The 27,196-nt window shown below is 35.1% G+C and overlaps 1 protein-coding gene across 1 annotated transcript; it reads left to right on the top strand.

The window, feature by feature from the left end:
- The first annotated feature begins 1,886 nt into the window (after positions 1-1,886).
- On the top strand, positions 1,887-24,710 carry LOC147298997 (DNA polymerase epsilon catalytic subunit A-like). The gene is made up of 49 exons (XM_086235256.1): positions 1,887-2,079; positions 2,664-2,729; positions 2,815-2,874; positions 2,980-3,075; positions 4,531-4,691; positions 4,909-4,997; positions 5,095-5,312; positions 5,782-5,868; positions 6,013-6,147; positions 6,911-7,033; positions 7,498-7,581; positions 8,420-8,584; positions 8,711-8,887; positions 10,782-10,895; positions 11,176-11,280; positions 11,635-11,753; positions 11,878-12,019; positions 12,097-12,191; positions 12,387-12,492; positions 12,663-12,742; positions 12,853-13,029; positions 13,253-13,340; positions 13,491-13,571; positions 13,653-13,796; positions 14,102-14,197; positions 14,339-14,539; positions 15,653-15,707; positions 15,785-15,927; positions 16,032-16,483; positions 17,419-17,545; positions 17,630-17,821; positions 17,930-18,004; positions 18,310-18,500; positions 18,847-19,027; positions 19,126-19,190; positions 19,297-19,429; positions 19,532-19,633; positions 19,721-19,804; positions 19,953-20,027; positions 20,204-20,263; positions 20,345-20,607; positions 20,770-20,818; positions 21,049-21,209; positions 21,317-21,383; positions 21,900-22,010; positions 22,166-22,336; positions 22,437-22,649; positions 23,150-23,256; positions 24,112-24,710. Exons 1-49 carry the CDS (start codon positions 1,915-1,917, stop codon positions 24,476-24,478), a joined length of 6,618 nt encoding a protein of 2,205 aa, XP_086091382.1. The 5' UTR covers positions 1,887-1,914; the 3' UTR covers positions 24,479-24,710.
- Positions 24,711-27,196: the final 2,486 nt, after the last annotated feature.

Below are 27,196 nucleotides of genomic sequence, written 5' to 3'. Positions count from 1 at the left end.
ATAGGGGTATTTTAAAATTTATAAAAAAATTCTTTTAATTTATAATAATTTATAAGAAAATCTTTTTATTTCATAATAAAGTTCTTTTCCAATTTGAAGGGTATTTCTCTTTATTTGAAGGGTATTTTCGGACTTTGTACCCAAAATCTTGAAGTTAAAACCTAATATAAAGCCGTCAAAGAAGATAAATAAAATGACTTAATTAAAAATCATAAATCACTACTAATGAACTGGACTCTAAGTCTCCCTTAAATATATAATGTAACTTCCGTCAAATAATACTAACAAATAGCATCAAAGTTAGAGATATTTTAGTCAACTCAAGTTTGTGGATAAACTAAATTGACCTTGAGTATAAAGCATGTGCAAGGCACATAACCAAATTTTATTAATATTATTTGACGAAAATCATATTATAACTAAGTTTGGAACTTTGGACAAAATAAAAATTTGGGTACAAAATTAAAATAAATAATTGGAATAAGAAATAGGGTTTTTTTTTTTTTTTAAGCCCATCATAGACAATAGGCTTTTTTAAGGTCCACTATAAAAAACCAGATCCCAATATAGTCCACTTTGATGAAATTACATAAAAAAGGCATTGTGCACGGAGCCCAAGACGCACCACTTTTTTTTTCCCACGTCATGTAGAATTGTCACTGTCCAACGATAATTATAGTTACTGCAACACCCAAAACAAAGTAACTTGTATAAAATCTTCTGTCTTTTTCATGCATAAACATGTCAAAAATACAGAAAAAACAAAAATTCAAATCTTGGAGTAAAAAATCCTATTCAATCATTACAAATCATTACCACTGTCCAACGGTAATTATCATCCCAGATAGTTACTGTTTGACAGTAATAATCGCCCAACACTTCCAAATCATGCCCAATACTTCTAGATCGCGCTCAACACTTATCTCGCCCAACACTTCCAGATTGGAGGTTGCTGGCCTTCTTTAAGGCTCCGACGATGGGTGAAGAGAAGAGAGAGAGGGATAGAGAAATAGACATAAAAAGAGAGATCACAGACGATTAGAGAGAGAAAGCAAAGAAAAAGAATTAAGACAAATATTAGAAAGGAGATCATAGAAGAAGATGAAGAGAGATCATCGGAGAAGGAGATGGAGAGAGATATATATATATAAAAATGATAACTCCCTCACCATAGAGCGGGGAATTCTCGCTCATAACAGAGTAGAGAATTCAATGATCGGGACCGTCTATTTTTTAGGTCTATCTTTAAGGGTTGTCCCTGTAAAAAATCAGCCAAATCGATAATTGTGTGGTCCTCCAAACTTTGCAGACAAATACAATTCGTCAAATAAGGTTGAAATGATGTTAACAGTAATACATTAGCTAAACAGTTTTCGATTTGGCTGATTTTTTGCAAGGGTGATCTTTGAATGATGCTATAAAATATGGACAGTTCCGATTATTAAAATTCGTTACTGGGTGGTTAGGTGAGCGGGGAACCGCTCTATGGTGAGCGAGTGATCGTTACTATATATATAACCACCAATTTTATTTTATTTTTGGTCGAAAACCACCAGTTTTTTTAAAAGATGGATTTTAAACTAATTAAGTGGACTTTGTTAGGCACTTAGGATTTGTCCATTAAATTTCTCTACTTAAGGGCCGGAGGCCCGGACCAATCATGCCAGCAGGCCGGAATGTCCATTTTCATGTACAGTCCCAACTCCCAACCGCGAATAATTTCAAACAGTGGCACCATTCGAATTTATGCTCAAGTAAAGGGTCATTTATGTCATTGAGACCAAATGAATAAAGTAGATACAAGCGCGGGAAAACGCGGTACCTCTTTGAGATCACAAACCCTCACTCTCAATTATCAAGTCTCAAGTCTCAAGTCTGAACTCTGAACCAATCTCACAGAGGTTTCCCAAAGCAATGAGCGGCTTCGAGAGCCGAAAACGAGACCGTAAAGACTCATGGAGCTCCAAGAAGCAGAAGAAGCTTCTGCGCACCGCCGAAGAAGAGCTCGAGTCCAAGCTAGGGTTCGATGCATTCTCCGAAGGCGACAAGAGGCTCGGATGGTTACTCACCTTCGCATCCGTAAGTTGATTCTATATCCATCAATTTTTGCGCTCTTCCATTTCACCTGAATCTGTGTCCTCATTGTTTCTGGTCTGTTTGGTTACTGAGAAAGCAAAAGGAGAAAGTGGGAATTTTGGGTTTTGAATGTTTAATTTGTGTTTTGGAAGCGATTTTATAATGAAAAATGGAAGAAATTACTTGTATTTGAAAAAGTAAAGTTAGTTTAATTTGTAACAGTGAAGTACGAAAACTGACATTTGAAACATTTCTATCTTGGTATTAGATACTTTGTGCAATTTGTTCTGCATTCCGTATAAAACCTAACCACTATCATTAATTAACTAGTATGCTTAACTGGTGTGATACTCACCTTCTAGGAAACAAAGACAATTTACTTCAAAAATTGAAAAGCTCAACTTTGTTTACACTTACTCAGTTATATTTATTATTGACAACATCATCGTCACCATCATCATCATTATTAATATTATTACTATGATTATTATTTTCAAAATTTTGGTGCAACCACATGGCTGTGAATTTGAGTTCAAATACCTTAATTATTGGCATTTGGTTATGTATGTTTCCTTGTAATTTTGCAGTCATCTTGGGAGGATCAAGAAACCAATAAAGCTTATAGTTGTGTTGATTTGTATTTCGTTTCACAGGTAAACTGTTCTAAATAAATGTTTAACATAATTAGTTTTGTTTTCTGGTTGTTAGTTGTTTGACTTTTTTCTAGTTTAATTGCAGGATGGTTCTACTTTCAAGTCAAAATACAAGTTTCGCCCTTATTTCTATGCAGCCACAAAGGTGTCTATCAATCTATTTATATGTTTGTTTCTGCAAATTTTTCTGTTTGTAGTGTTAGTTCAATCATTACTTGTCTTTACAGTGATAATATTTATTTTATTATAGGACAAAATGGAAATGGATGTTGAAGCATATTTGAGACGGCGTTATGAAAGTCAAGTTGCTGATATTGAAATAGTAGAGAAAGAAGACCTTGATCTTGTAAGCAACTTCCTCCATCACTAGTCTTATATAGCCACTACGTTTTATAAAACTTGGCAGTGTTTGTTAATCCTTGGTAGTTTCTGTTTTTTCCCCCTTATTAACTCTGTTGACATTCAATACTGACAATTGAGTGAAATGAAGCTATTCTTTATTGAGCCTTAGGCATGTTTTGCTTGAGATCCATCAACTTAGAGAACCTTTTTTTAGTCATTATCTAGTTAAAGGGGTCTTTTCAGTTCTAGTTTAGTAGCAAGTATTTTCTTATACAGAAGCTATTTGTATCCATGAGAAGTTTCTGATTCACTTAAATTTTTTTTTATGATATGCTTGTTAGCTTGATATGCATAGTTGGCCTATTTCCTTTCAATTTATTTATTTTTTTTTTCAGAAAATTAATTTACCAATTTGGCATCAAAGCTTTTTCTATTTAGTCATATGTTCAAATTATTGGGTTTGATACTGACATGCTCTTAGTTACATTTTCTTTTCTACACATTTCTGTCTTATTTCTATTCAAGATCCATTTGTTGGGTCAAGTCTCAACTTTAGGTGCTGGGAGAATGCCTGTGCTTGATGTGCTTAGGTGGCCCATTTTCAACTTCACTTGAGGAAGAAGTTATCCTTTCCTAGACTGTTGCCAAACTTTTCTCAAGCACTGGTCATGTTCTTTGTTGCTTCTGAACCTTGTACCATGACCCTTCCTAAAGTTACTTTGATGAGCTCAATACATAAAAGTGGATCCCATTAGAATAATTTTAACTAGGTTTTTTATTTATTTATTATGAATCGAATAAAATTTTATTAGTCAAAGTGCAAAAATTGTACGAGTTGTAGACAAGAAATCCAACTCTTAAGTACAACACAGAAACTCTCTAATCTGCCTTTATTATGCAGTAAAACTGAACCATCTCCTGAACCTAATAAAGAACAGACATTCACTCACAGTAGCCTTCCAATCTAAAAGAATAGTAGAAAGAGAATGCTCCTTAAAAATTTAAAATCTGCCGAGACCGAAGCCACCCAAAATCTAATCCGTTCCTGAAGTTCATCACTCCCACCCTTCTATAATCTTAAAAAATTGTGTTCCCAAAATCTAAGCTGTTCCTAATGTTAGGTTATGTTTGTGGAGGAGGAAAGGAGATTGGGGGGGGGGGGGGGGAGAGATTTTGTGAAAGGGTAAGTTATCGCTTACACCTGCTATATATTAAAATATTTCATGAGAGTACAATAACTCTGATATTTAACACTTCCTAACATAAATTCAAGATTGAGCATCTTATAATTGAGTATGTTGCTTCAAAATTTAATGAATATAGTGGGTTACTTAAATTGCTTATTCAATTATCCTATCTTTGCTGATATTAGTTATTGTGGTGCTTCAGTTAATTACATGTTCAATTATATATTTCTCCCCATGTATGCATCCTAATATCTTTCTTTACTCCCTGACAGAAAAACCATTTGTCTGGCCTGCACAAATCATATCTAAAGCTATCATTTGATACTGTTCAACAACTAATGAATGTCAAGAGTGATCTATTGCATGTCGTCGAAAGAAACCGTGCAAAATTTGATGCAGCAGAAGCTTATGAGTCACTATTAATAGGGAAACGGTAAGGTTCTGTTGTCTTGATTCTTCTTCCCGTTGGATGGCGCAGCACATTGTTTGGCTTAATTTCTTTTTTGTAGGTAGCTCATTTGGTTAGAAGGTACCCTGTGTTTTTTCTCCTTTTTGCAGCTCTTGGTTTGCTGTTGCATTGGCCAACTACACTGCACTGTAACTTGTATTTGTTTGCTGATCCTGATACTTTTTTGGTGCATGATTTGTAGAGAACAAAGGCCTCAAGATTTTCTAGATTGTATTGTTGATCTTCGTGAATATGATGTTCCATACCATGTTCGCTTTGCCATTGACAATGGTAATTTATCACTACATCCTGTTGCTTTCTAGACCATTTTTAAAAGCTTCTGAAGTTGAAATGAAGTTCATCCGCTTTAAAATTTCTTGCTACTCAGATGTACGATGTGGGCAGTGGTATGATGTTAGTGTATCCAGTACTGGTGTTATGCTTGAGAGGAGGACAGATCTTCTGCAGCGTGCTGAAGTTCATGTTTGTGCATTTGATATTGAGACAACTAAGCTACCTTTGAAATTTCCAGATGCTGAATATGATTTGATAATGATGATTTCTTACATGGTTGATGGACAAGGGTACCTGATTATTAACAGAGAGGTAGGTTTTATGATATTTTAATAAGTTCTTCACATGTTCAAGTTTGGCATTTGAGATTCCTCATCTGTGGCTAAATAAGAGTGCATATGTTTTTATAAATGCTTGCTGCTGATATTTTAGTAGTTTATATGCTTCAGTTTAAAGTTGTTCTTGGTTTTGGGACCTGTTGAGTGCATTAATTTATCTAATAAACGGCTTGTGTGCTCATTTGGCAATGATGTGAAAGAAATTAGAGTTATTTTCTTTAAAAAAAGATGGCATTGAGGTCTTGTCTTTTGAAATCTTCTCCTTTATTGGCAAGCTTATTCATTGTTCTTTTGCTTTGCATCTATTTAAAGCTATTGTTGCAAATTTGCAATTGCCTTCTACAAACATTATTTTCTGTTGGTGTAGGCACCATTTTTCTTATTTCTTGCACCATTGATTTAAATGTATGGATTGATAGGTTTTATTTCTTTGTTATCTGCAGTGTGTTGGGGATGATATAGAGGATTTGGAGTACACTCCAAAACCAGAGTTTGAAGGGTTTTTCAAGGTGACAAATGTGAAAAATGAGGTAATCCGTAAACATATCCATAGATCCCCCCTCCCTACACACACAGACTCACAGATGCAGCTATTTTAATTGGTTTAGTTATATAAGGGGTTTTAGAATGCTAATTACATGTTAATTTTACATATGGTATGGTCGTTGTTGCAGGTAGAGCTTCTTAGACATTGGTTTGCCCATATGCGGGAGGTAAAGCCTGGAATTTATGTCACATACAATGGTGATTATTTCGACTGGCCTTTCCTGGAAACCAGAGCTGCTCATCATGGGCTAAAAATGAGTGATGTATGTTGCTAATTCTGTGAGTTGCATTTAGTTGAACAACATTAAGAGCCTAAACTTCTAGCTTGTAAGCTCTTAATAACTATCAAGAAGACTAGAACATATATTCGTCTTGAGTTTTTGCGGAAGTTGCTTATTCTCTATTATAATGTAAATAATAGCAATCACATTTATTCGTTAATGTCTCTATGTTCATTAACACAAAAAGGATATAAATATTATTGTAATGATACTTGGCCATTGATCTAGAGTTGGATATGGCTTGTAACTTTCAGCCAAATTTCTTTACTTATCCAATCAGAAAACCTATGGACATGACTGTCATATTGATTAATTTATATTTTCATCAATCTCTGCTTTTCCAGTTAAATGCATGCTTTAACTACAATACAGTTTTCTAGAAGCTTTACATATGGAACACAGTGCATGTTGCTCATGTTTATGTTTAATGCGTTTAACTGCATCTGATATGTATATGAAGCTTTTTTCTCTTTGTTTTTATCCCAGATCATACCATCATACTTAAAAATTCTGTGTAGTGATGCTATTTATCTTTCTCCATTCACATCATATAAAAAAATTACAATATTAATAGTCGAGAAAGATCACTCAATTTAGATTATTTTAGGTATAATGCTGACATGAAAATCATGAATCAACTCTCAAAAACATTGCTATCTAAGAATACTTGTGCGTCTTACCCATTAACAAAATTTCGCAACACAATGGGCTTGTGTGATTATTCTACTGGAAATTTCACCTGCAGGAGGTTGGTTTTCAATGTGACAAGAATCAGGGGGAATGTCGAGCTAAATTTTCTTGCCATCTTGATTGCTTTGCTTGGGTCAAACGTGATAGTTATCTTCCTCAAGGGAGCCAAGGCCTTAAGGTATGATAGTCAAATTCATGTTCATTGTTTTCTTCTTCTTAATTTAATTGGTGTTTACTGTGTTGTTACTCAATTTATGTTGTTGCATATTAATTTCTCATGGTTAACCTCTTCATTCTTTATTACTGTTTCACAATAGGTGGGGCTATTGATTTATTTTATTGTATACTAATTGCTCAAGGTCTTTTTGTCACTGCTGTTGCAGAAAACCCTTAAAGCTCTATGTAGAAACGTTTTTCCTGAAAGCAGACTTGCTAACATTTTTATTGTGTGCCATTATAGACTTCTGAAATCTTATGAGGAAAGAAAATTATTTGAATGCCATATTTTCCTAATTGTAAAAATATATGGTGGTATTGGGTTCAATGTTTTTACCAGATGTAAAGATGTATGTTCATTTGTTTCCTAGTCTTTGTTATTTGGATGGAAAGTTTAAATATCTATATTTTGTAATCTTATTTCAGGCTGTTACGAAGGCAAAGTTGGGTTATCACCCCCTGGAGGTGAATCCTGAGGATATGGTTCGCTTTGCAAAGGAAAAGCCTCAGGTATGAATGAGTGGGAAATGATTTTTCTGTTGTGTGATAAATATCTTTGGCATAGTTTATTTGAGATAGAAAATGTTGTATAACTAATAATGATCACTTGATATATGAACTGAAAACTACTTTTAGTTCCGTAGAGTTTATTGACTACAGCTTGCATGCCCATGTTTTCACTACGGGGATGTAGGAGGGTTTCTTTAAATACAGATCTTATGAGGCTGAAAGTGCATTCATTACTTTGGCAGTGTTCTTGTTTTTTCTCTTTATAGAGTTTATCGACTGCAGGCTTGCATGCCCATGTTCTCTCTACGGGGATGAAGGAGGGTTTCTTTATATGCGGATCTTATGAGGCAGAAAGTGCATTCATTACTTTGGCAGTGTTCTTGTTTTTCTCTTTGTAGATTTTTTCCCCTTTAGTCAAGGATGAAGCAGGGTACTGGAGTTACTAACTTGATTGAGATTAGTATGTGAACCATGCTTAATCTATGCAGAGAGGCTAATTGAGTGGCAGATGTATAAACTAACTGTAGCCTGTTACATTAACCTTCAAAATGCACTACTGAACCTTAGACTATCTATGTATGACCCAACGAGTGTAAAAGATCCCACAACACAACTGTCTTTGTTTAATCAAATTTCTGGGGTGCATCTTTGTATATGACTTATGTTCATCCATTAGCATTGTATTAATTTGTCATTTGATATGCATCTTTGTCATCCATTACATGTCAGTGTGTGTGTATTCTCAATTGAGGTTCTGTTTGCTTTTGTACATTTCTTTGGCAGGAACATTTCTGATAAATGTTTTTATTTTTTCGTTTGGTTGAATATGTAATTACAGATGATGGCATCCTATTCAGTTTCTGATGCTGTTGCAACTTATTACTTGTATATGACCTATGTTCATCCATTCATTTTCTCTCTTGCAACTATTATTCCAATGTGTCCGGATGAGGTCTTGCGCAAGGGTAGTGGAACCCTTTGTGAAATGCTTCTAATGGTCCAGGTGGGTTGTTTTGCACTCTGTGCTGATTCTTTTCTGCATTGTTTCAAGCAAAGTCCTCCATAAATCTTTGATATTTGAGCTATCAAGTTTCTCTTGGTTCCACGTTTCATTTTGCATTTTCTACAGGCATACAAGGCAAATGTCATCTGCCCAAACAAACACCAATCTGACCCAGAAAAGTTCTATAAAAATCACCTTTTAGAGAGTGAGACTTATATAGGTGGCCACGTGGAATGCCTTGAAAGTGGTGTTTTTAGATCTGATATTCCAACTAGTTTTAAGCTTGATGCATCTGCCTACGAGGTATGCTTTCATTATCCTTTTACAGTACCAATGTTTCTTTCCATTTTTTTAAAATTTTTAGTTTCTCTGGTTTCATTAATTGGTTGACCATCATTTCTATATTTTCGGTGATTGTGGACTATGGTTTGCTTGAGATCACTTCTTACCAAAGAGTGGTAGACCATCTCTGAATATTCATTCATTTCATATTTTTAATTTTTTATGAGAAGCATGATTTCATTAGAAGAAAATAAAGAACATAATACAATACAGTGGACAAGACGTCCACCAACTTAAAATATCCTATAAAAAAAAACTCTAGGATATTATACAGACCAAACACTACAGATACCAATAGCATAGTAAAACATCCCTAAAAAACACATAAGCTCTAGACCCTAGTACAAAAGCAATAATGAAGCCTAACACACAACAGCCTCTCAATTAGACAGAATTGTATGAAATGAGTAGTCCCTCAATGCTGGAGTGATTGACGCCCATAATGAAGCCCAAAAATGAATTCTCTCCCACAGATTATCCACCTCTTCTCCCCTAACTTCATAAAAAAGCCTTCTATTTCTCTCCAGCCAGATTACCCACAAACAGTCAACACTGCTCATCTTCCCAACATCACACCCCTCTTCTTCACCTCAAAGAACTTCAATCTCTCCGACAGAAAAGCAGCACAAGAAACTGGAGTCTCCCACCTCAATCCACCCTCCCTGAACAGCCTCCGCCACAAGGAAAGTACAATAGGACAATGTAAAAACAAGTGATTCATTCATTTCATATGACCAGAAGCTCATATTTTTTATGTTTTTTTTTTTTTTTCATTCTCTATATACCATTCACAACCACATTGACATCTAGTGAATTTGATTTGTTTTCATCGACTCAATTTTCTGAAACCCAAAGATCAGATACTTTTCTTTTCTGGGACTGATTTTGTTTTTCTTTTCTTTTTTTTCTCTCTAGGATACAGGGTTCATCGCTACGTATGATTTAAACTAATAAAAATTTGTTATCATAGGCACGATGTACGACAAGCACTAACAATAGGTTTGATCTACAGTGCCAAAAGGGATGCTTTTAGCTTATTTGATCTTTTATTAAAATAAAATTGAGTCAGTGATTTTAGAATTTAATTTGAAACCTGTGTACATTTTTGAAGCCGTTAAATTTTGATTGGTAAAGCAACCAATAAATCTTTCAGCCTAAAAAATCTTATTAAAAAAAAATCTGTTTTTCTTTTTTAATGAAAGTCTGTTTCTTATAAAAAAAAAAAAAATTGATTGGTAAGCAATCCATAAATCTTTCAGTCTCAACAATCTTTTGTTAAACTGAGAATGTTAAAGCAAAATAAATTTATAAAAGAGTGAGGAAAACCCCCCTAGAAATATGTATTATTGTGTCATTGATTTTAACTTTAATTTATGCATTTAGAATCAATGTTTCCATTCATGCAACTAAACTATTTCGATCAATAAGGTTTGATTTTCTTGTGAAAACTTGGAAAGTTCTAGGTATCCTAATCACATTGAGATTTTTCTTTAATCCAAAGCATTGCTTATTACCCAAAACAGTTTGTTGGTGGTGGTATGGTGCATCATGTGTGCCCTCATCCTGTAAATTTGGTATTTTCAGGTGTTAATGGGCTGATTCTTAATTATTGCCCACAAAATATATCATGTAATGTTACTAATTTGGTTCTGTATATATCTCTAGGATAACTTTCTAAAGTTTGATTCTTTTACTATTTGCAATATTTCCTGGTAGTTGTGTAAATTCCCCCCCCCCCCTGGGGAACTACCATTGCTACTCAACTACAGATGCCAAATAATGACATTATTATTATAAATTTTTTGATAGGAACATTTATTATACATTTAATCTGAGGGGGAATTTTGATTTCCAGCTATTGATCAGCAACCTTGATCGAGATCTTCAATATGCTATAAGAGTAGAGGGTAAGATGGACTTGGAATCAGTGTCGAATTACGATGAAGTGAAGAGTTCTATCTTGGAAAAGGTGCTGATCATTTTTATTTTCAAGCCTATGTTTTATTTTTTTGGGCTGCTTCCTGGACACATGTCTAAGTATGTTTTGTGAATTTCATTGATATGATTTATCATTCCAAAAAGTCAGTCTTTTGTGGTTGATATAAACTACCTGTTGCTTCGGATATAAATCTTTTACTAATTATTTATTCACCTAGTGTTCAAAACTGACAGTTCAATGAAATAAGCATAAGGTGGTTAGATATTCTTTTCATTCTTTTCTCATCAGAACTTCTTTTCCTTGTTTGTAGCTTGTGAGGTTGCGAGATAAACCTATACGTGAAGAATGCCCCCTCATTTATCATCTGGATGTAGCTGCAATGTATCCAAACATTATTTTAACAAACAGGCTTCAGGTGTGCTGGTTAATAAATTACCTTCAGAAATTGCAGATTACAATTTTTTTATGATTTGCGCATCTCATATTTCTTTCTGAGTTTATAATTGCAGCTTGCCTTTTATTTTTGTTGCAAAGTGTCCGTTAAAAAGATTTGTTGATCTAGGTTGTTGATACTGCTTTCTGTTATCTTGTTTCTGTTAGGGACATGTTAACCAATTAACATTTTACATAAAATTATTTTTTTTGCCAAATACATCTGTGGTGATCATCACCAATATTGTCAGCATGAATGTATGCTCATCCATTTGCATTTTCAGATTATTTGAAGTTCCATGAATGTAAATTATGACAACCAGTTGTTTATTTTCAGCCATCATCAATAGTTACAGACGACGTCTGCACTGCTTGCGATTTCAACCGTCCAGGAAAAACTTGTCTTCGGAAGCTTGAATGGGTTTGGCGTGGAGAAATTTTCATGGCAAAGAAAAGGTATTCTTTCAGTCAATTATTTTTCCCTTTTCTTCTTTTTCTCATCTTTCTATACTTTTCTCTGGGTCTATTATCAACAGACTAATTAATGATGTTTTATTCACATAACGTTGAACAACTTCAGTGACTATTATCATTTGAAGAAGCAAATTGAGTCTGAGTTTGTTGATGGTGCCAATTCCCGGATGTCAAAATCTTTTCTTGAGTTGCCTAAAATGGAGCAACAATCAAGGCTCAAAGAGCGTCTAAAGAAATACTGTCAGAAGGTATATTCTTTACTGTCTTTGAACAAATTATTTTCTTAAGTAATGTCTGACATTCTAATTCTGGGTTTCTTTGATAGGCGTATAAACGAGTAGTGGACAAACCAGTTACTGAACTTCGGGAAGCAGGGATCTGCATGAGGGAGAATTCATTCTATGTTGACACAGTTCGCAGGTTAGCAGTTTGTATTTTGTTATTTTATAAATTTTCTATTTGCATCTTAAAAAGGGCCGTCATTTTCTGTTTTAAGAACTAAGAACCTGGAAGAAAACTCTTTGTATGGAAACTACAGATTACCTGTTTTCTTTTCGTTTGATATTCTCTTTTCTCTTTTGCACTTAATCACATGTTTTTATGATCTGTTTCAAGCTTTCGAGATAGAAGGTATGAGTACAAAGGGCTGAATAAGGTTTGGAAGGGGAAGTTTTCTGAAGCCAAGGCTGGTGGAAATTCTATAAAAATCCAGGAAGCACAAGTATGAAATTTTCTTCATAATTCCCCCCTCCCCTTCTCTGTCTCTGCTTTGGATTTTTTTATTTTATTTTATTAAGTACATAAGCTTGTTGAACAATTTTAGCACAGTTATTTTATTATTCTCACCAACCTAGTCTCCTTTTGCTTGGATTGACTTATTGATAATTGCAGGATATGGTAGTGCTTTATGATTCATTACAACTTGCGCATAAGTGCATACTTAATTCCTTTTACGGTTACGTCATGCGCAAGTGAGTTTGGTGACTTCCATCTGTTTTGAATTTTTATAAGATGGATTTGCTTTTAACGTGGCCTTTGTGTTCTAGTTATCATTTGGTGATGCTTTTACATGTTTATCCAGAGGTGCGAGATGGTATTCAATGGAAATGGCTGGAGTAGTTACATATACTGGAGCGAAAATTATTCAGAATGCTCGTTTGCTGGTTGAAAAAATTGGAAAACCTCTTGAATTAGACACAGATGGTATCTGGTGTGCACTCCCTGGATCTTTTCCGGAGAACTTTACATTCAAAACAAAGTATGATTTTCCTCTTAACAATTCACTTGGTTATTTGTATACCATAATTACAGCCACCACAGCCACCTTAGTATTTGTATAACCATTTATTTTACTTAAACAACAATAATCTAGGTGTTTTTGGTTTATTTCATGTCGGATGCTAGCTTCCATTGTAGTTTGTAAAATATTTATAAATGTTTATCTAAAGGTTCTGACTAATATATGGGAAACTCGTATTCAGAGACTTGAAGAAGAAGCTGACTATCTCATATCCTTGTGTTATGCTTAATGTTGATGTGGCAAGAAACAATACAAATGATCAATACCAGGTTAGCTTGGAACATTTTCTAAATTGCTTATGTCCAATGTGTTGTGAACTGCACTGCCAAAAATGCTTAGTATAGTAAAGTTTGGTTTTCCTTGTTTATGCAACTACAATATTCTTCCATGTTCTTACCACCACTTTACGGTTTTACCAGACTCTTACAGATTCTATTAAGAAAAGTTATACAACTCATAGTGAATGTTCAATTGAATTCGAAGTGGATGGACCATATAAGGTAACACAGAGTAGTATGTTTTTATATTATTTCAACTATTTATTTCATGTAATTTGCTACTAAGTTATTGCTTTCAAGCAGGCAATGATTCTTCCTGCTTCTAAAGAAGAAGGAATTCTAATTAAGAAGCGATATGCTGTTTTTAACGATGATGGGACCCTTGCTGAACTTAAAGGTTTTGAAATCAAGCGTAGAGGTGAGCTGAAGCTCATCAAAGTTTTCCAGGTATCCCTTTTACTTATGATATTTCCATGAAAATGTAGTAGACAATCAAAAGCAAAAAGCAAAAACAAAGTCTTGAACTGAACCATCCAAAAGAGCTATCTTTAAAATACATTCCAATTCCTCAATTGTTAATGGAATGACTCCTTAATTTTCGTTGCTCTTGTAAGTGGAAACTTAAATCATAACTTGGATTTTGATGTCTTACGTGCTTAATGCTTAGTATTAGATATTTATGTTTTTTATATTTGAATACCTAAAATGATGTTTGTCTTTTCCCATGTGTGAAATACCTTTCTTGTTTACAGGCTGAACTTTTCGACAAGTTCCTTCATGGGTCTACCATAGAGGAATGCTACTCAGCAGTTGCTTCTGTCGCCAACCGCTGGCTTGATCTTCTTGATGTATGTGAAAGTTGGTTTGTTCAAAACATTGCATTATTTCAAATTGTATTATTCAAGGATGTTAAAAGTTGCTTGGTTATTTCAAGATTCAAAAAAAGGTTTGTTTAAAATTTCATTGGCTTTTATACCCCCATCTCTCAGAATCAAGGCAAGGATATTGCAGACAGTGAGTTACTTGATTATATATCAGAATCAAGCACCATGAGCAAGTCTTTAGCAGACTATGGAGGGCAAAAGTCATGTGCAGTGACCACTGCCAGACGTCTTGCTGATTTTCTTGGTGATACGATGGTCAAAGATAAAGGATTGCGTTGCCAGTATATAGTTGCATGTGAACCAAAGGTACATACGTTGAAAACTTTTTCTTTGGATGATCATCATCACGAATTTGAGAGAACTAGTGATGCATAGGGGTGGGGTGTCGTGGTTAAGGGTACATCCTAGGTTCAAGTATTGTCATAAAAAAGAAAAAGAAAGAAGATGAGGACAATTGAATTATAGCATGGTCATTTCGTCCCTTCTTTATCACCTTCTTGAGTTTTCTTTGCAACTTAACCTTTAGAAGGAATCTGAAAGATAGGGAATTCATAGTGTTCTTAAGTTTATTGTCTCAGATTAATATTATCTCATTTTGGGTCTGGGATCCTTTTGTTTATTTATTTATTTTCAATTATATTTGGAAATCCAAGTGGCCCTGTTTGGTGTACCTACGAAGTTCAAGTTCTTGTTTGGTTGGTGGTACATGGGAAAATCAATGCTTGCGATATTCTCCAGAAAAAGAAGACAATATGCTTTTTTATTTCCTTATTGGCGTCTTTTGTGCAAAGATTGCTGAATGATTATAATTTTTTGCACTGCTCCTCAATGAAAATTTGGAGTGGTTGATGCATTTGTTTGCTTTGTGTGGGCTTGGCCGAGAAACTATTTCTCTTTGTTGGCCGGGAATTTTTTGGGTGTTGGGCTAGAAGAAAGCTTTGGCCCTTAGGCGATTATGGAGTTTTGGCTTCTATATTGGCTGTTTAATTGGAAACAAATAAAAGAATTTTGGGTGAGAGGAAGGAGGTAAACATTATTCGGGGGAAAAATGAGATGTTTAGTTTCTCTTTGGGTTTCATTTGAATTGATTGCAATTTAATTGTTGTTCTTTGTAGTCAGTTGTGCTTCGATAGATTTCTTGTATTTAATCTATCTTTGTTCTTCTCAAAAAATAAAAAAATCTATCTTTGTGGACTCTCTTGGCAATTTGGACCAGTTTTTTGCAACATTGAAAGTTACGGACTTTCTTTAAAATTTTGTTTTCCTGAGCTTGCATGGTCTCTCTTTTCTCTCTTAGATAGGATTGTTCTAGTAACTTAGAAAAAGAAAATGGTATCACCATTCTACTGGTTTTTTAATTTCTGTTCAACTTCGGGTCATGTGATTCTTACTTTTTTTTGGTGATATTAACTCAAATAGGGGACACCTGTAAGTGAGCGTGCTGTTCCAGTTGCAATATTTGAAACAGATGCGGGTAAAGTTCTGCTATTATTTATTTTATTGCATTTTTTTTGTTCTTATTCTAAAAGTGATCCCATTTCAACTTATCAGAAATTATGAAGTTCTATGTACGGAAGTGGTGCAAGGTTTCATCAGATGTTGGCATTCGATCCATTATTGACTGGTCCTATTACAAGCAACGTCTTGGTTCAGCAATTCAGAAAATTGTCACCATTCCGGCTGCAATGCAAAAGGTTCTGTTTCATGTGAATTGTTGTTTATTGTATCTCTCTCTCTCTCTCTATATATATATATGTGTGTGTGTGTGTGTACTTGAAATCAGTTTAATTTTTTTCAGGTTGCAAATCCTGTCCCTAGGGTGGCTCATCCTGATTGGCTACATAAAAAGGTTCGTGAGAAGGAGGATAAATTTCGCCAACGGAAAATGGTTGATATCTTCAGGTCTTTGAACAGGGATCAGTTGGTGGAAAAGAGCAGTGACGCTATAAACTCAAACCTTGTGATTGATGAAGAGATTGTTGAAGATTTGGAAGACTTCAGACACAAAAGCAGTTCCATAAGTGGACCCAGACCAGTCGTTCGTTCTTATGAAGTTAATAAAGGGCAAAAATCAATGAAGACACCTGGCCAAGTAGATTCCTGTCAACAACGAACTAATAAAGAAAATGAGCATCAAGAACAAAATGCCATCTCTTCTGAAAATATTGACAGAAATGTAGATTATCAAGGATGGCTTGAAATAAAGAAGAGAAAATGGAAAGGTACTCTTGACAGGAGGAAGAGGCAAAGGTACATTCTTCTCTTTACCTACATACATAAGGCCTAGGCTGGCAGCTCTAGAAATTTGCTTAATACCTCCCTTTGTATTGAGATAGATTCCTTACTTAACTGTAGAATGGTAAAATTGAAAGCATTTGGGGTGCATATAGAGATGCTGGCTCTAGCAACTGTTGTGTGCATATAGGGATGGATTCTATGGGTTTCATTGAGGATTTGAAGTAGAGATAGTACAAAATTTGTTCAATTTTGTAGTATAACTAGTACCTTGATCACTACTTTAGGGCCACTCTTCTTATCATTATCTGTAACCTATAGGTTCTCATAAGGGTCAATTGTGTTTGTCAGTCTCTAGGGGCTGTTAGAGGGAATACCTGCCATACAAGTGACTCTCAGAATTCCATTGGCCCTGAGAAGGCTCATAAATGAAAGCCGAGACAGGACCTCTTTGGATGTACATGTTATGTGATAACTTGTGAGAAATTGTATCATTTTGAATTGGGCAATTCAAAATTTGTAGCAATCAAGATAAAAATAATCTCGATAATTCCCAAATGTGTTCCTATTCAATCAATTAAGGAAGTGCTTGGACATTTTTTGGTTGCCCCATTGAAGAGGATGAATTTGTGGCTTAGGCACTACATGAATGTAGCCAATGCAAGTTGATGGGAAAACCAGAGACTATGATTTCCATCTTGATCTCCTTTTAAAGTAACATTAACCTCATCGGCTCTGTTTTCTGTCTTGATGATGTGAAATCACTTGTCAGTCTCATCTCTTGCCAATTTGATCCAGTTTCCCAGTTGAATTGTCAACACCTTCATTAGTTTATTTGTGTTTGTGGGTGAATTGTACTTATGTGCGCTTAGATAAGTTTTTCTTAATGGAGTTAATGAACTAATGCTTAGGCAAATTGCCATCTGATTTGACGGATTGAATAATTCAAGGTCTGGGCACCATCCTAATAACGAGCTGCTTGGTGGTGGGAGAAATCACAAAGATGGTCAAGGAAAAATTGGTGTAAATTCATATTTTAGGAGGCATGAAGTAGCCCTAACACGCTGTCATTGGCAGGTAATGTATTTCTCATTCAATTCACACATTTTGCTGGAAAGCCTGGAATAATTTCTTTATGACTGCTCATCTTCTATGGTTCAGATATTACAACTAGTTCCGAGTTCTCAGAGTGGCCAATTTTTTGCTTGGGTTGTTATAGATGGAATCATGCTTAAGATTCCTGTAACTGTTCCAAGAGTTTATTACATCAATTCTAAAGCACCTATAGAATTACCAGGAAAGCATGTCAACAAGACTCTTCCTCATGGAAGGCATAACTATAACCTATATGAGGTACTTCTGGTGTTATTGTTTTCAAGAACTCATGTGGTTCTTTACCCATTTTCTTTCCGAGAGGCTTTTGAGGTTTAATATCTTTTTATTTTGTATGAGTGTTAATAGGTTGAAATTGATGAGGATCAGTTTAGGACAAAAAGCAAAGACCTTGCAGCTCATCTTGCTGATCCAGAAGTTGAGGTCAGTACATACTTTTCACATCAATCATCTCTTTCCCTCTTCTTAAGCTCACATGATTTCTTGTACTGGTCATGTTTTACTTTGTTGATGACTTAAGGTTCCTGATTTTCCGTCAGTGTGATTAACCTATATTATGATTATGCCTTTTAACCAAATTTTTTTAGGATTTCTTTTCTATAGTTCTAAATTAGTATTTTCTTCTGCTTGGCAATCAATGGAAAGATAGGATTATGTATTTTAGGTAGGTGTCATAGTAATTTCACTAGATACATTTCAGTTTGATTCAAACTCAATTCTTTGTTCAGGGATTATATGAAACAAAGGTGCCTTTGGAGTTCAATGCAATCATTCAGATTGGTTGTGTTTGTAAAGTGAATAAAACTGCTAAGAAGAGAAACGTCCAAGATGGATGGAGTGTGAGTGAACTGCACAGGAAGACAACAACAGAATGTTCATATCTGGACCAGTCCATCTCTTTCTTTTACTTGTATAACAGGTAATTATTTGTACAATATTATTTTACCAGTAAAACGGTTGCTTGATTATTTGAATCACTTTCTCCATGTTGAACTTTGGCTGCAAAGTATTTTAACTCGACCACTTTTTTATTTTTTAATATATTGCACTTTTGCTTTCCCTTATTGTTGTTTTAAATCATGAGTAACTTGCCTTATTATCTTCTTTATGAGCCAATTTCAATAATTTATTTGCCTTATGATGTTACTAACAAGAATTGATGCATTTATAATCACAATTTGTTTTCAGAGCCCATTTTTATTTTGTACTTTATCTTCTTTTATGGAAGCATACAGCAATTATAATGTTAATGCTATTAATGTCAGCATATCTGAAGGGCGCGCTATATTTATTGCGTATTTTGCTGCACCAAGAACAATGAATGTTGTGGTGGTAAATCCTTATCAAAATAAAGATTTGTCACCATCTTTTCTTGAAAAACAATTTCGTGAAGCTTGCCAAGCATTATCAATTCAGCTGCCTCCTAGGAATGGCATCATTGTCAAGGTGAACTTGTCTGTTTCATTGGGTGTCAGATTTCCTGGTGTTTTCTTCTACTTGCAATGGCTCTTATCTTTGTTCTCTCTCTCATGTATGGATTTTAGGTGGACTATGTTGGATATGTCAAGGATGCTGAAAATATATTGCACCGAGCAATTAATGAGCACAGGTTTGACTCTATATTGGTTTGCATTGTAGCAATGCTATGCAAAGGTTTGACTCCATTTTGGTTTGGATTCTTGATTAATTCCTTATGTGGTTTTGATGTCTGACAGACATGAACATCACGGACCTACAATTGCTCTTATTGAATGCCCAAATTTTCAATTGATGAAGTCGGGCATACGAGCTCTTGATGATTTTCCTTGTGTGAGCATTCCCTTTAATGCTCGTGATAGTCACTATCAGGTAGTTTTTCAGAACTAAGAGTTCTCTCTTCACATGCATTTTTGCTTTGCGTCTCAACTTTTATTATGCATCTGATTGAATGCATTTTGCTGCTTTATACAGGTTCTTGGGTGGCAACAAGTGGCGGCAAAAATTGGCATGCAACGTTGTGCTGCATCTTCTCAGTGGTTGAATGGGAGGATTTCTCTCTCAAGATATGCTCATGTAATAATTTTTATTTCCATGCCAACAATAGTTTTCTGTTAATTTGTTTGTCAATAATAAATCAATTTCTCAAACTTATTGGGGCAGGTGCCATTGGGTAATTTCGAACTTGACTGGCTTATACATACAGCAGATATCTTCTTTTCAAGAGCATTACGTGATCAGAAACAGGTATAAATAATCTTTGAGCCAATCTTATATTTTAGAAACACTAATTGGCATTAGGCTTTTGCATATCATGTAATGCATGTCTCTGGACTGTTTGGATGATTTATTACAACATTTTCCCATCCTTATTCTTGAATATTGATTATTTCAGGTACTTTGGATATCTGATGATGGTATTCCAGATCTAGGAGGCATTAATGAAGAAGATACATGTTTTGCCGATGAGGTTAGTCTCAATCTGACAAATTACTACACAAGGGCATTAAGGTGGCAAGAAAAGCAAATCGGATTATCTCCACTCATGATGGATTTAACTAAAATTTAAGTTTTAAATGTTTCTCAGTAAGCAATTATTTTATTCTCTGTTCTCTTATAAACTAATTAGTGGCTTTCATGAAACAGGTCCATCAGCCTGTTCATACACGCCCCGGAGCATATAGAAAGGTCACTGTGGAGATAAAGGTTCTGAACTATTATGAACCCTTTCTTTTCCAAGTTGTTTTACTTTGAGACAGTTGCATAAAAACACATGTTTTTGTGTAGATACATCATCTGGCTGTAGATGCTCTTTTGAAAAGCAACCAAGTGAATGAAATGGAAGGAGGTGCTTTGCTAGGATTTGAACAAGACATGAACTCTGGAGCACATGCTTTTAATGCACAGGTTGACTTTGATGAAGCTACCTCGTGTGCACCTGCATTTCGTGTCCTGAAACAGTTGATCCAGAGGGTTCTTGCTGATGCAGTTACGTCTGGAAATGTGTATGCTGATGCACTATTGCAACATCTATATCGATGGATTTGCAGGTTGTGATCCCTTGTTTCATCCACCTCCTGTTTTGTCTCGTATAATTACCCCATTTTACAAGATATGCCTTCTTGTTTTGATCTGTGTGATTTCTGGTTCCCATTTGGTCACATGTTTCTCTAGTTCTGACTCATATACTTACTGATTCCTTCATAATGCAGCCCCCAGTCTAAACTTCATGATCCAGCTCTTCACCGCATACTTCACAAGGTAATGCTTTGATTCATAACATCAAGTGTTTTTAAAACATTGTATGGATATCTTCGGATGAAATTAGGCTTGCATTGCCAGATAGATTGTTTGCTAACTAATGCATGCCTTTTCACAATAGTTAAGCAGTCTTCTCATAGTTCTTATTCTTTGTAAAACATGTTAATTAGACAAATATATGTTCTTTGTGTCTGAAGATGGGCCTAATCAACTGGTTTACGGTTGAATAGGTCATGAAAAAGGTGTTTGCGATTTTATTGGCTGAGTTCCGCAAATTGGGTGCAAATATCATATTTGCGAATTTCTACAAGGTCATTATAGACACAGGAAAATTTGATCTGTCAGCAGCCAAAGCTTATTGTGATAGCTTGCTTAAAACTCTGCAAATGAGGTTGGTATTTGATAAGGAATTGTATCCACAGGTATATATATGTGTGTGTGTGTGTTTGTGTAATTTCTTTTCATCTGCCATGTAATTCCTTTGTCTTTGATACGTAGAGAACTATTTGAATGGATTGAGCTTGAACCATTGCACTTCTGGCATTCCTTGCTTTTCATGGATCAGGTTCGGTCACTGCTCTCTCTCTCTCTCTCTCTCTCTCTCTCCCCCTCTCCCCCTCTCCCCCTCCCTCCCTCTCTCTTTGTTTACCCATACACAGACTACTCTTTTGATGTTTCTTTACTTTTTGGAAGTAAAATAATATTTCAATTATAATTAGAAAATGACCTATAAATGGATATTGAAGTTATAAGAAAAACTATAGATTTTTCTATTGTACATAAGTTTATAAATGGCACTCATTAGTAACAGATAAGTTGCATTTCTACCATGGATATCAATTATCAGGGGGTATATGCTGCATCTCTAATGGGCTTGTTAACACTTCTTAAATTTTGTGTCGTGTTAGTAGATAACTCTGGATTAAATTCCTAGGGAAAGCATAAAGATACTCATGGATTTTAAAGTATTTTACATTTATGCAATTAAGATTTATTCTAAAGTTTCCTAGATACTTTATACATTTAATGGTTCAAGTAATAAGTTCCAACCATTTCTTGTCACCATACCTTTTTATGATAGTATAACTATGGTGGAATTCCGGCTAGAGGTGATGAAAGCGTGAATGGGGAAGCTCAAGTGGATATTGTATCAAGCTGGAATATTGCTGAATACTTACCCAAGAAAATTCAGGTTAGTTACTGAGTAATATATAAATTTGCCATAATATACATGCAGAAGGAACATATTCGTACTTTATGTTTTAATTCAGGCAGTAAATCATGAGATCATGGATGGATGGTCTTCCAGGGTTCTAATATTTTCATTCATCTTCTGGCATTTTGCAGGATCATTTTGTTTTTATTGTCTCTCAGTTTCTGTATATTCCCTGGAATTATGCACAGAAGCAGGCAGCAGTTAGAACATCTTTACAGGATGGCAATACTTGCACGCCATCAATTACTGTTGCGGCTGCTGATACTTTTGAATCTCATATGACAGATTTTCTTAAAGGACAGGTATAAAGGTTAATATTTGCTGAGGTTGTGCAGACTTTTGGTTTCTTGTCCTATGTTAGTTGTGGATCTGGTTTATGTAGTTCCGGTTTATGTTCCACAGATCAGCTCGTACTTTACAGACAAACTTTTGGGAATTGTTCGGGATACTATCCTTCATATGAAGGAACTGAAAAAATCTGAGAATGAGCATCGGACATCTCCTGGGCTGCCACAACTTGCTGATAATATCCACAAAGGGGATGCAGCGCTGGAGTTCATTAAGTTTGTCTGTGCTGTTTTGATTCTTGACCAAAATGTTCAGCATGATGTTCTGGTATTACTTGTTCTACTGAATCTTATGCAATGTAGTCTGAATCATATTTTGCACAACAATTGGATGCTTTAATTTTATCAGATGAATAAAGAAATCCAATAAGCAGATACAAACTTTTTTTATATTTTCTTCTCTTTGAATATTATCCCCTTTCCCCCTCCTTTTTTCATTTAATCATTATCTATGCGGGGTCAATTTTATAAGGGAAACATTTTATGAGATTTTTTAACTTGTGACTTTTTATGGTTTTCTTCAGTTTGAAGTTTACAACATTAACTTATTAATGTGGTATAGTTTATGATTTTAAAGTTGTAGTAGAAGTACTTTGCTTTATTTGTACTAGTTTCGGGTTATCATCTATTTCTTTCAAACTGTCTAATGTGCAACTGAAGATTATCAACACTTCCATTTGCTTGAACTTTTTGCTACATTATGTAAGCGGTTCTATATTAGTTCCTGTCAGTGAATTGATGCTTTCGCTTTGTGTCTTAATTTTACAGGTAATGAGAAAGAATCTTTTAAGATATGTGCGTGTGAGAGAGTTTGCTCCTGAAGCTGAGTTTCGTGATCCATGCCCATCCATCATCTTACCAAATGTCATTTGCAGGTACGGAAGTTTAAAGCATTGCCTATTATATTTATCAGATTGCACTTGTAGTATGGTTTCTAATAGGACTCATGCATTGCCAAGCCATGAGGAAATTGCATGAATGTGATGTCTTGAGTAAAATACAAAAATTGTATTGGTTGATGGTATTATTCTGTGGGAAGGCATCTGATTAGGTGGACGTTCTTCACTTTGTTCCCCAAAGATTTCCACAATAGTTTTAAAGGTTCAGAACTGTAAATGCAAAAATTTTAAAAATCACAACTCATCCCAGTGTTTCATTTTTAAAATTGAATTGCAACCATTGAACATGCAGAATATACTTCTTGATTCCGTTGTGTGCGCTGCATACACACTCATACTGGAAAGTGTCAAACATTTAGTGGGGAGGATTGTAAAATATATGGTCAAAGGAGGCCCTTTTTTTTTTTTTTTGAGTCACAAGGAGAAGGAATTTTCTTCTAAATATAATTTAATTCTTGGACAAAAGCAGAAATCAAAGGGTTAATTGATGGTCTTCACAAATTTCACTAGTCGGATATTCATCCTTAATTACTACCATCAAAAGTGGCGCAGCTAGTCTTTTCCTTCCCATTCTTGATAAAAATTATGAATCTTGGTTGTAACATTATGTAAATTACTGAAGTTGGTTGGTTAGCAAATTGAATCGTCTTTAACTGTTATGGTGGCTTGTCAAACTTATACATCATCTCTATTTCCTTTTATGTTTTAATAAATTTACTTGTCAAGAATTTTAAAATGATCTTCCTGAATTTTCTTTAATTTCTTGGATCCAGTAAACAATATCAAAATTCTCAAGCTGCCTACTGTTAACCTTGTTTCTTTTTTTGACAGCTACTGCAATGATTGTAGAGATCTGGACTTGTGCCGTGACTCAGCTATACTAGCTCGGGATTGGCGCTGTGCTGTGCCACACTGCGGGCAGCCTTATGACCTGGCGATGATCGAGAATGCTCTTCTTCAGATTGTACGGCAGAGAGAGCGTCTCTACCATATACAGGATCTGGTGTGCCTTAGGTGTGGCCAAGTGAAAGCTGCACATTTAGCAGATAGATGTTCATGCGCCGGCTTATTTAGGTGCATGGAAGACATAACTGAATTTCTCAGACAGATGCAGTTGTTCTTGAAGATTGCCATTCATCAAAAATTTCAAATTCTCCAAGAATGCACCGCATGGATTTTAGAAGTTGTTAACTCTTAACCCATGCTCTTCAGTTCATTTAGGTGGCAGCCAAATTTTCTTATAGGTCAAAATGTAAGGACGGGAAAGAAAAGCAAATCATTCTTTTATTTGCACATATGTATAATGTTAATTGTGTTACTAATGTATTATTTGTAAACAGTGTAAATAAAGTTAGAATGTTTGAGCTTTATTTATTCAAAGGAACTTTGATACAGACCAACTGTTTCTCAGTATTCTCTGTATCACAATGGCTTTGATATCTCTCTGTAAGACTACAATTGTTTTAGTAGCTTCAAACCAACCCATGCTTAGTGTTACAGGGATTAAACTTTCTTCTAGTTTTCAATCTTTGTGCGGCACTACAACATCTTAGAGTTAGTCTTATCAACCTCTTGAAGCGTAGAAATTATTCTATATAATCTATACACAGTTATGTGGTATAATTAATTTGTGTCATAATATAAGGGAATGTTATTAATATTATATCTTACAAATATAAATATACCGTCTAATAATATCCTTATACGATGGATTGATTACATTACGTGACGGTATATCGATTATATTCAATAATTTTTTCTTAAACCGAGGATTAAAACAAAACAGCAATATAAAAATAAATTCACGAACCAGCACCCTCATCAAGGGAACCTCCCATGTTCCAACCTTCAAAAAAACAAAAAGTAATACACTCACACTTTGCATGCAAAAACACCACAATTTGTCCTTCGGTGTCTCAGCCATGACAAAATGTACATAAGCAAGCCAGAACTGTGCAGTCCTTAACTGATGGGATTTACTGGAAGAACCAACAGCCAACATTAAAGAATGCAGTTGACAATCCCAACTTTGTAGGTTTACTGTCATCAACCAGCATGTACCACACTTTGCCACTTCCAATTTTTCCTTTGGCTTGCAAACTATAATAGTTGTATTAAAATTCTTAGAAACCTACGATTGTTTTCCAATAACATGTGGTGTATCCTAGACTACTCCGAGATCTTGATGTAGTTAGTGAGTATGCATGGGGTGTTGGTTAAATGCACTCGAATTCTTAAGCTCCTCTAGTTTCACCATGCGTGCCATCTTGTGTCATCATCTTGTTGTTCGTACCACTTCTGTCATTCTTCCATGTGTGCCTAAAATGAAGGGGTCGGGCAGTTACTACTTTTTGGCACATAGATAAAATTTAACTTCTTCCAGTGAGAATGAATAGAATCAAGTGATGAATGGGCTGATTACAACGTCTATAGACTCTATACTCTGCAATCTCATGTTTACATGGCTACTTGTGAGTCGTCAAATTGTACATGCACACGATAAGACATCTCCCTCAACCGAATTGGCCCTATTCACACAAATACGTCAGTATGTGTGTAACAACATACATTAGATTCAATAAGTACGTACCATAAAAAAGGATTTTATCACCTCCTCAACTCGCAGACAATTATAGTCAAGGCTGCAATAGATACAAAGCCTACTAATTTTCTTAACTCCGCATGCTTGAAATTGTGTTGGATAATGCAACGACTCTTCTCAAAAGATGCCTTAATTTCTATTTGCTCCAACACTATCAATGAATGAATATGGTTCTAAAATATATCAAAGCTATGTTGGCTACACCCGAGTTGTTGCTTCAGCCTTGCATGGACACTTTTCACCTTATACATAACAATAAGTTATAGCCCATGCGTGAAATCAACTATAACCAAAAAAGGAATGAAAATTATGCTAATAGATACAAAAAGAAGAATATACAAATTACTTGACTGAGGTCGTGGTATCGAGATGCATACAAGTGTGTGTCCATGCAGCCACAGACCTGTCCTTATGATCATTTAACCAAACATCCTTCAAATACTTAATGACATCTTTGTCACCCTAGAACTTAGATTCAATGTCATACAATCAACTCATGTACTCGTCCTCCGTAGCCGAATTCTCCAAGGTATGCCATGCACAATTAAAATTTTTCCATTCACCCTTTGCCAGTTGCCACAAACATCTTTTTACAATTATCCAACACTTCTTTACTAATGTGTCATCTACACAATAATTGTCGCGCTTAAGAAATACCTTAATGATGGCATTCATGAGTGCTAAATCTCAATATGTGACAATCACACCGGAAAAACAATCAGCAATCATCATCCAAAAAACCCTAGCCTTCAATCTAGTCAAAACTCATGTGTAGTTGTCTTCCTTCTCATAATCAATATAAGCAAATGCAACAGAGAATAACATTTTAGTGGATGTCACCCCTACAATCTCTAGAAGTACTGGACAGCGGTAACTATTGGTCTTTTTTGGGTAATCTAGAAGAGGCATCACGCTCTTGTTGCTCCTGCAAAGTCTGCAAAGTAAAACAGTGATTTTTTAGTAAACTTCAATGTTTGATCAAAGGTAACCGAATGAAAACACAATATTTTGTTTGAGGCTACATAAACATGGTCAAGTATTGAGGGGGGTGTCACTGAACATAAAATTTAAATAACTTTTAAAAGTAAAGCGTTCGGAGGGAGGCAGCCAAACATAACTGAGTTGTTCAGAGAACAGAGGCCGAACATATAAGTTATATTTGGTAGCCACTCGCCGAACACACTGTAACCCAGCACTTTTCTATGAAGTGTATGGCTGCTTCCCGCCAAATAGTTCTCATATTTTGGTTGAATCCTACCAAAAACTGGTATCATGTTATGGTTTTCCATATAGATGTCAAACGGGCCAACCCGA

This window comes from Dryas octopetala, chromosome 1 (assembly GCF_963921425.1).
Source record: "Dryas octopetala chromosome 1, drDryOcto1.1, whole genome shotgun sequence".
Lineage (NCBI taxonomy): Eukaryota > Viridiplantae > Streptophyta > Magnoliopsida > Rosales > Rosaceae > Dryas > Dryas octopetala.
This window is presented reverse-complemented; position numbering and strand designations above follow the sequence as displayed.